At 35.0% G+C, this 10,270-nt stretch overlaps 1 protein-coding gene and 1 long non-coding RNA gene across 2 annotated transcripts; one reads left to right on the forward strand and one right to left on the reverse strand.

Moving 5' to 3' along the window:
• Positions 1–456: 456 nt before the first annotated feature.
• Positions 457–4,303, forward strand: LOC132278859 (uncharacterized). Its single transcript, XR_009471151.1, has 2 exons — positions 457–1,253; positions 4,052–4,303. It is a non-coding gene; the product is annotated as an uncharacterized LOC132278859 (long non-coding RNA).
• A 2,772-nt stretch (positions 4,304–7,075) lies between these two features.
• On the reverse strand, positions 7,076–9,927 carry LOC132280013 (protein CUP-SHAPED COTYLEDON 3). Its single transcript, XM_059782115.1, has 3 exons — positions 9,697–9,927; positions 8,456–8,739; positions 7,076–7,983 (listed from the first exon to the last, which is right to left on the reverse strand). The coding sequence occupies exons 1-3, from the start codon at positions 9,896–9,898 to the stop codon at positions 7,345–7,347; spliced, it is 1,125 nt and encodes a 374-aa protein (XP_059638098.1). The 5' UTR covers positions 9,899–9,927; the 3' UTR covers positions 7,076–7,344.
• Positions 9,928–10,270: the final 343 nt, after the last annotated feature.

Below are 10,270 nucleotides of genomic sequence, written 5' to 3' on the forward strand. Positions count from 1 at the left end.
TTTGGTCATTGTTTCTCATGAAATGTGTGTGTTGTAGTGTTATCAAAGGCTTAGCTGTATTAAAATTTGTAATGTGGTGGTTCTTTTAGAGTACCAACAACACTTTTGTTCTCCTATATTGTTTTTGTTTTGATTGTATTGTAGTCAATTTGTAATGTGATTGTTGTTCTCCTATATTGTTTTTGTTTTGATTGTATTATACTCAATTTGTAATGTGATTGTTTTGTTTCATTCAAATAGAGTTTAATTCAGGGACTTCTAACATAAGTAGTCAAAAGAATTCTACACTCATTTTGCATCCTCACATTTGTATAATTTGACAAATAAGAGAGCGTCAGTGCATATTATTGAAACTTTAAAAAAAACCAATATAATTTATCATTGATAATTACAATTTAATGAAAGAATGAATAGAATTACTTTTTTATAAATTAATAGAATTGTTTAGAGAAAAACTGTTACCTTAAATACACCGTCTCTACTTTAATTTTAAAATTTTCAAAGTTTGAGCTTCATTTCAAAACTTTACTAAACTAAAACTTTGTGACTATTAGAAGTGCTTTAGTGATTATAAACAGATATTAACATAATTTTGTAAAATAAAAGGTTAAGAACCATATAATAATTTTTAGAAACAACAATGCTACACTAATTTTATTTTGTTTTTATACCCTAAAAAAATAATTAAAAAAAAAAAATTAACTCTCACCTTCTTAATAAATAGACCCAAAACATTATGGAATGGCTTATTGAGAATATTGCACAAATATTTTATGTTACTATGGAATAGAATGGTCATTTCATAGGTTTATTAATAGAATGGATTTTTATTATATTGGAATGGTCATTTCATTTTATTTTTGTACACCAAATAATTGAATGGTTAGACTTAATATTTCATTCAATAAATATGAGTTGCACACCACAAAACATAGATAAAGGCTAAAAGATAAATAAACTTTTCCCTAATATTTTATAAAGTAGAATAGTCTTATTTTCGACACTCGAAAGAAAAATCGATAGCGGGTTATAAAATATTGAAGTGAGGACCAGAAGAAGAAGAAGAAGAAGAAGAAGAAGAAGGCTCAATGACGTTCATGAGAGGAGAGCCGTTGGTGGCGAAGCTGGCGGTGTTGGCCAAGTACGCGGTGCTTCCGGGAGCCATGCTGGCTGCTGTGATCTATTCACCTCCCGATTACACTTTGCCGAAGAAAAACGATTCAAACAAGTAGATTCATCCCCAATCCAGCTAGGTTCGTTCCTTACTTTCATTTCTCTCACCATTAGGGTTAGGGTTAGGGTTAGGGTTTCGATCTGTTCTTCATACCCTCCACTGCTCTATTTCTTTTATTGATGTCAACTCTGCCCGGAATGGTCTTCGACCTACTACCTTTGTTTTGTGTCAATATGCAACAAATTTCTTACTGGGTATAATCTCAATCTAACGAAAATAGTGTATTTTGTTATATTTTGCTGGAAAATGAGAGATTTTGCTCTTAGAGAACCGTTATAATTAAGCGTGGTTGTTCTTCTAATGGATGTCTAATATAATTTGAATTTGATTAGGTTTTTTTTGTATGGTAAAATTAATGAAAATCTCTAAGCCAGTTAGAACTTAGAATAGAAACTGTTAGAATACTTGTGAACTTGTTCTGCTTAGTCTTAATGGAGCTCTATATTTAATGATCTATAGATGCCCCAACTCGCATAATCCCTTGGATTTGTTATAGCCACAAATTGATTACACTACAGCTTAGTAACACCCCTTACATGAACATAACTACTTGTAATATGAGAATTTGAGAACATACTCCATCTGTAGGAGTTTTCCATTGTTTCAACCTGTCTTAGATTGGGTGATTGAGGCCATGGAACTAGTGGTATGGCTTCCAGGTTTGGAAAGCAGCCTATAAATAATTGGGCAAAAGTATCTTATAGGTTATAGGATGTATTATTATTTATGGCGTACAACATTCATCTACTCTGGTTTATGGTATAAGTACACAGGCTTCAGTTGATTTAGACTTTGGCTTCCCCTATTAGACATTTCCACTGGATGGCACTAGACGGAGTGTGATTTTAAATTATTGTCCTCAATGAATTTCCAGTTGGAGAGTGGAGTTAATATAGAAAGACAATGGAAAATATGTTTAAATTTATTTTTGCTAACGTAAGCAGATTCCATTCTTTGGCTTTGTTGACCATTAACATAGGACAAAATCTGTTACAAAGTACTAAACTTAGCGAGGTCATTGTGATTTTTGAAGCAACAGTGGAGGCCAATGTAATTATGTTATACCTTAGTAGAGGCGAGTGTATCACCTTACTACTTATTCAATGAAGTTACGTTATTAAGGTGCATTGGGTTATTTTTAGATTGCTCTTTCAACAGATTTTATTCTCATCTTTTTTACTTTTTCTTTCTCTTTGAACATGCTGTCCGCTGAATTTTTTAGGTCGCACGGTTTTAACTACAAAACTCTGCAACTGATGAATTATAGATTGGAGTAATGAGTGTCCATATAAGTCACTCTCTTGCCATGCCTTACAAGTGCACGAAGAGAGTGACTCTCAGAAAAACCCTAATGTATTTTCTGACGGCTCCTGTGTATCCCAACACCATGAAAGTCAAAGCTTAATTTGCAAAATGCATAATCTATTAAACATTCATGAAAGATTATCTGATTTCTTTTTTGAATTATGTGGAAATAAGTTATAAATGTTCTTTTTTTATTTCTTTTTTTTTTTTTTTTTTTGAGCAGCTTTTTGTTAATAATACACGGAAGTTTCTTTTTTGTCAATTTTTGAAGAGAATTAGAGCCAGGATCTGTCTTAGGGTGTACTGTTAAATCATCCTGCTCTTTGCACACTGGAAGATAATCTGTTTCAGGATTTGTGGAAAATTCACTAGTGTCTTCTATTCAACCTTCCTCGTAACTTTGTCTTGATGCACTTCTATATAATTGAGGCTTTATATTTGTAACTACTTTGAAATGTTCCCCCATACTTCTACCTTTAAGATGTTGAATCTAAAATCTGATTTTTCTCGGAAAGGTGAAAGCTATGCCTAGGTGAATCATATTTAGATCAAGTGCTCCTCCTTATGGAATTAAGTTCCTAAAACATATTGAACTCATTTTCTTATTCTAATTTTTGTTTGGGCTGCTGGATTGAAATGTATTTGAGGTTTAGAGAAGCATGAAGATATTTTATTGCAGACTTCAGATATGCCCTGATAATCAAATTTTAGTTTGACAAGATTTTGTCGAAGATCTTATTTTTCCTGTTGTTCCATTTGTTTCATCATAAATAGGACTTCTGTACACCAAGAGATTTCCGCTTAGGGGAAGTGCTTTACTGGTCCACGGACCACAGTGTACATTTTCTCTCACTAAGTAGCATTATTCAGGATGTGGACTACTTTTGGTTATGAAAGCAAAATAAGATCTCTAAGGTTGGATAAGAGAAGACTTGTTAAAAGGTTGGACAGATGATTGTGAAGTTCACTAGTCAGTAGCTAATTGTTTACCCATATTAATGTAGATCAGTAATTTAATTTTTGATGTACTACTATTATCCAAATAAATAAATAAATAATTTGATGTACTACTACTACTAGTAAATAGTTAAGTTTTTGCATTTTTCAGTTTTTTGTGGTTATAGAGATATATTGCTGGAATGAATTTGTGGAGTACCTGAGAGATTTGAGGAAATGAATGTCAGAACCTATTCAGGTGTAGTAGATGGGTTTCTGATTTTTGACGTTGTTATTGAGAATTGAAGGATGGGAAAAAAAAAATTTTGCTTTCTATTGATCACACACAAATATACAAGTTTTCTAAATCCCACCAAAGGTAGAGGGGTAAAAAGGAAAAGATTGAATAGTAGATAATTTCTCTTTACATCTACTTAGTAGTGTCCCCTTGGGTGTTCTCTCTCCCTCTACTTTAGGCGGGAATCAAACCAGCCATTTAATTGTGCCTACTCTTATTCAATTATTAGGAAATACACAATGAATTGAAACTAATTATCAAAATTATTATTTGTACAGGAACTCTTTTACTGCAGATGCATTTTGGTGGCTGTGTGATCTCTATAAGGGGGATCTGGTATGTAATAATGCTTTTGGCCTCTATGGTGTTGTACTCCATGTAGGCATATGGGAATTTGAATATTTTTCTTTCCCTTTGAAGAACATTGAGTAGTAACCTTTTCTTGTCATGCTTTGGAGATGGTTTTATAAATTCTAGTTACTCCTTTATTTAAATTATAAATGTTTAGTAAGTATAATGCTTTGAATTAATCCCCTTGTTTAATGATGTATACGGCTCTCTGTGCAATTAATGGAACTCAGTCACCTGGAATGCCAAATCCATGAAGGAATTCATGAAAAGTTTCATATGATAACCATTGCCTCAAAGTAGGCACCATCTTTTACACTGCTGTACTTGTTGGCCATTTATGTTGTAATGTCTTTTGTAAAGTATAGAGGGATAGGAAATTATCAAGGAGGAGAGAAGAAAAGAAAGAAAAGGATAGTGGGTCTCCCCCCCCCCCCCCCCCCCCCCCCCCCTTGTTTTCATGTTTAGGGATGTAAAGAGAGGAAAGGAGATCAACTTTCCCTTCTCATGTTTGGGAAAATGGAGAGTATGTATAGAACAGTAAAATAAGAAATCACATGTAAAGATAACAAGAGGGTAAACATGACGAAATGTATTTTAAACTTCTATAAGCTCGTCATTTTTTGGACCATAGCATTGCAAAAGTTCTCATTCAGGTGGAATTATGAATTTGAGTACTGTAACAGTTAAGAGGTCCCTTAGTTTATGTCACCTGCTTTCCCATTTGGTTCATTTGCATGTTTCTTTTCCCTTTCCTACATTTACCCGCATCTAATATTTCCTGGGACAGGTCCAAATAAGCATTAATCTACCACCACAATGGATATATCTAAAAATTATGTACAAATTAAAACAATCTGTCTAAGATTAGGTCTGTCTTCAATTATCCCCCTACTAGAAGCTAATATGTAGTGGCTTTTCATGTGTATATGTTTTGTGTAACTTATTGATTTAATATGTAGATCAATCTACAGAATAGTGGTGGTACTGGGTTTTGCTGTAGAGAAATCAAGTGGAAGTTGTGATGGGTTTAGGTAATAGATGTGTTGGGGTTTTTTACGTGGTGGAGTTGGTGATGGCGGTGGTGAGTTGGTTGGAGTTGAGAACGGTGGTGGTGGAGGATTTTGTTGTGAAAATGATGGTGCTGATAGGTTAGGTTGATGGAGGTGTTGGTCATAGAGGTATTAGGTTGTGTTAGAGAGTTCGGGTGGAAGTGGTCATGGAGTTTAATGAATTTGATGGTGGATATGTAGTAGACCGAAAGTGGGGAAATGGTGATGGTGGTGTGTTTTTTTATAGACTCTGGTGGTGGTTCAATGGAGGTGATGCTTTATTGCAAAAATATAATGAAGTGGGTGGAAGTGATGGTGGTGGTCGGGACTCGGCAGAGGACCCTCTGCAGGATTCCAACTCTAAGAGTTGTGAAAGATCAGGGTTTGTGTTGCAATTGAAGCAGTATTAGTCTAATGTAACCTGGGTCTAAATTCATAGCTGAATATCAGAATATTAACGACTTTATCAAGAAAGCTCTGGGATATGGCGTACTACTTTTCCCTGAAGAGTTGAGATTCATTGATGAGGGTGAACGTGGGTGCATGGATGCTCACCTTGTCAGTCACTGTCCAATAGTTCGCACCATGGAAACTAGACACAGCACAGACGAGACAATCTTGTTTTAAGACAATACCCCTTAGGTATGGGGTGTGTCCTACCAACGGTTAAAAAGGTAAGTTTTGAGTGAAGGATGGCCTTATTCTGGAATATGAATCAACATGCACTCAAGAAGCCCTCAAAACTCTCACCAATTTTTTTTCATTATTTTTAGTAGGAAATTTATTGCAACAGGGGTCCTAATCTCGAAAATCAGGAGGTCACAAAGTGAAATCACAACTATAAACTACCAAGCTGCGAAGCATTGACTGCTTCTGTTAGATTGATTAGGTACCTATTCCCTAAGGAGTGTTGCTAACTGCCAGGTACATTTGTCCAATTCATAGGAGTAAGCATGCATTGTCTGTACGCGGATATGGCGGTAGATGAGTCTACAGAGTTTTGTGGGAGCAGTTGATTGAAGACTTTCTTCATGAATGCCCCTGTGATCCATAATCAAGTGTCAAAATTCATATTTCACTCAGGCCTTCATCCTTCTGTGAATCCATACACGCACATATATGTATATATTTATATTTTTTATAGACAAACACATACAGACACAAAAATATCCATACAGGCATAGATACTCCCATATATCACTAATCTCTGCAAGGAGCCTAGACCTAAAGGGGGAAGGCGTTCAGATCCTATACTAGTACTGGTGCTTCTGCATGCATGCAGGGACCCAGCCCTACCATCAATCATGGTAAATAAAGATGACGTCAAAATACTACTGTATATATAACAGTGATCTCCAATCCCATCCACGCCTGTCACATCAAACATATCAAACCCACCTCACGCTGTATTCCTCACTATCTAATTTCGACTATATAATATGCATCTCTCTAATTAATAGTAATATTTATAAGAGATTATTACATAGATAATGACTTATAATTATTATTTAATAAAATCAAAGTAGTTTTAAAAAAATGAAAAAAATACTGTTTACCCAAAGTACTATTTTTAGACAGAGATATTATTTTTTATGTATGCATGTTTTTTGTGTTGCACAAAAGTATTTATGTGAAATAAAAATGGTACCTATGTGAATAAAAGTGATATTTTTATATCTAAAAAATAGTACCTAATGTATAAAAAGTAATATCTCCATGTACAAAAAGTGATATCTATGTACCTAAAAATGATACTTTAGGAAAAGTAAACATTGTTTTGTTTATGTCCACTTTAATATTGTAGTCAACTTCATGTTTTTTTTTTTAAGTATGAAACTTTGATTCCATTAAATTGTAAATATGACTCATTTAACACTATTTATTTGTAATAATTCCTAATTATAAAACCACCATATATGCAAATTCTTCTCAAAAAGAACAATACACAAAGGCAATTAATCTTTCCCAGAAATAGTTAGACATAAAAGTCCTCCTAAGCTGCTGCAGCAAATCTCCAATATGACTACTACATGGTTACATACATATGAAGAGAGGATATATATATATATATATATAGTGCATATGTATATAGAGCAGTGTATATTGTAGATATAATTCTAAGATTAGAATAAGATTTGAAGGCTCCCCAGTGACTATGATGTGTTGTTGATCTACCAACATCTGAAGCCCATAGAAGTAGACATCTCATGATGAACAGTTGTGGTGTCTGGCATAGCAGCACCAGCTCCTCCTGATGCTAACAACCCCATTACACTACCACCACAATCCATACCAAAAAATAAGGGGTTTTGTCTATTGGAATCAGATAATTGAAATTGATCTGCAGTGTTGCACTGTTTGGGAATAGTAATAGCTTGTTCCTTCAGACTGCAATCTTGATGTGAGAGGAAGGAATTGAAGTGGACGGACTGTGTGTGTGATGGGTTGTTGGTGTGTGTGTCTTTATTGTCTGTTGTGGTGATAGCAGTGGGAGTGGGTGAAAAGGAGGACACAACACCATTCATTGGGAAGAGGTTGGTTTGAGAGGCAACAACTTGATTAATTAGGGCTTTGAGGTCACTTTCTTGGTGGTGAATCACAAAAGGGTTTTGTAGTGCCTGCATTGATGATGATGCTGATGGGTTGTGAGACTCCAGCAGTGGTGTTGGGCTCATTAACAATGGAGGCAAGCAGGAATTGGCTGTTGTAGATGAAGAAGCTTCCATTAGATAACTCGATGAACGGCCATGGAAAATTGGATTCTTCTTCTCCCCTATCTTGTGATATATTCTGCAAATCACCCATTCCTCCTGCAAATTTCAACAATTTAGACCCATAATTAAATTATGCTACATTTGGAAGCACAGAATCCTCGCTCATTGGAGGTGTATTATAATTAAAATTTTAAATTATGAGTTAAATTTTTTTATTATTAAATACAACTAAGTTTTGAGTAATCTGTGATATCTTTGTATAAATATATATTTTTTATATATATATACCCACACACACACACTTATGTTATTTTGAATTTTAATTCAAGTTGCACTCAAAAGCTAATTTTGTAGGTTCTACTCTCATTGTGTGACCCTTGGAAAAAAAAAATAAAATAAAAAATAGTCAAGAGTGAAAATTGAACAGTTTGTACTATCTCCATACAGTATATTGTCTAATATGGACAAGAAAATAAGTCAACCCAAAAAAGACAAAAAGGGGTGAAGGTTTTGGTTCCCAGTGCGCACGTTAAGAGTGGCACGCGTGCGGGTGGTGACACGTACGTACCCTGCACGTGTGGCGAAAGGAGAAGTCACCGTCGAGGCGGTACTCGTGCATGACCCACTTGGTCTTCTCGCCACGTGGGGCTCTGCCCTTGTAGAAAACTAGGGTTTTCTTCATCCCAAGCAAGGCACCGCCACCGCCACTTGATGCACTGTAAACCTCTCTGTCTTTGCCCGTTGCTTTCCAGTACCCAGCTCCAGTGGCCCGGTTCGTTCTCAACCCGGTTGGGTACTTCCTGTCTCTCAAACTGAAGAAGTACCACTCTCTCTCTCCCATCCTTGCAACATCTGTCAAAACATTTAACACATACATAAACATAAACCATAGACAGTATGAAACTGGTTAGTTTGGATTTTATGATCTTATGAGGAACTTAAAGACCATAGTACTAATGAATAATTATTAATCTAGATATGTGTGTGTGTGTGTGTGTGTGTGAATGAGTACTTGTCAGAAATTAAATGATTTCTGCAGGTAGATAGATCTTCTGGCACAAAAATTTTATGGTGATTCAACTCAAGTGCATGACAGTGATAGGGTCAGAGTTTGTCATTTAACATATAGGTGAAGCAAAAACAATGCAATAACCATAGAGAGAAGTGTCTGAAAGTTTTAGGTTAAAAGTTGGAGACACAGTTAAAATATCAATTTTGGGTTTTTGGGTCTAAATCCATTAATTTGTTAGAATCTAAATGCATATACAACTTAAGCCTTCATAATTTCCAAGGGAAAAAGAAAAAGGAAAAAAAAAACACTTCAGCCTTCATAAAGAGCTTAGAACTTATATAATACACCAAGTAAAATGGTTTGATTTACCCAAAAAAAAAAAAAAAATTGTGTGATTTCAATTTTGTGCAAAATGAAAAAGAAAGAAATAAAGAACTGGTTTAGTAATTTAGTTAGACAAACACAAAGATTGTCCCCATGAGTAGAAGTTGCAGTACTCGAACTTAGGATTAATTACTAAAAAATGAAGATGATAGGTTTTTTTTTTTTTTTTTTTAAACCAGGAAGGAAGACAAATGATTTGTTTGTTTTCAGGCAAAGAAAAGAATGGAAAACAGAAAATAACTATATTCTTTATGAGTGTGGTCTTGCATGGTTATATATATATTATATATACACCAAACAAGCACACCAAGGTCATGAATCACACACACACACCTGACTTTAAAGATCCACATTTTGTTCTATATATGCATGTTTAATTAAGATGAAAGAATGATATACATATACATATATACCTGGAAGATCCCATGGCTCACATCTGTTGAGGTCAACCTCTGCAATATCGACACCACAGAAAGTGCCATTAAAGACCTTAGAAGCCAGATAAAATGTTAGAAGCTCCTCGTCAGTTGGGTGAAACCTAAACCCTGGTGGCAAGCCTTGCTCGTTTATGTTCTCTCCACTCAGTTCACACAGTAATTCTTCCATTGCCAACATTTTCACACACACACACAATCAAATATATGTATAATAAACAGACACAGATAGAGGTTATATGGTTAATAAGGCTTGTAAATGAATAAAGGAGTAGCATAAGATGAGGTGATATATAGAGGAAGAAGCACTGAAATCGAAGGAAGAAATTAATGAATAGAGGATTATAGAGAGAGAAAGAGAGGAGAGAGAGGGGGGCTATGAAATGGGGGGTACAGAAGGCCACCTGAATAGGGTACCAAAACAGGTAAGAAGATTGAAGAAAAACAAGAGATTTGAAGAAAGTAAATGCAAAGTTGGTTGCAGAGATTTATGCGTGCCCGTGTGAGCATGTTTAGAAGAGTCGTCAGGCTGAGGCTGAGGCCTCACACATCA

This window comes from Cornus florida, unplaced genomic scaffold (assembly GCF_030987335.1).
Source record: "Cornus florida cultivar Cherokee Brave unplaced genomic scaffold, ASM3098733v1 CherokeeBrave_3.0.0_Hap2_Chr10, whole genome shotgun sequence".
In the NCBI taxonomy this organism is placed as follows: domain Eukaryota; kingdom Viridiplantae; phylum Streptophyta; class Magnoliopsida; order Cornales; family Cornaceae; genus Cornus; species Cornus florida.

What these genes read in the sequence shown, in the direction of transcription:
- LOC132280013 (XM_059782115.1), bottom strand. Translation starts at nt 9,898, where the DNA reads ATGTTGGCAATGGAAGAATTACTGTGTGAACTGAGTGGAGAGAACATA. An exon ending in TGAGCCATGGGATCTTCCAG is followed by an intron (nt 8,740 to 9,696) that starts GTATATATGTAT and finishes ATGTTTTGACAG; the next exon opens with ATGTTGCAAGGATGGGAGAG. An exon ending in CCTTTCGCCACACGTGCAGG is followed by an intron (nt 7,984 to 8,455) that starts GTACGTACGTGT and finishes TGAAATTTGCAG; the next exon opens with GAGGAATGGGTGATTTGCAG.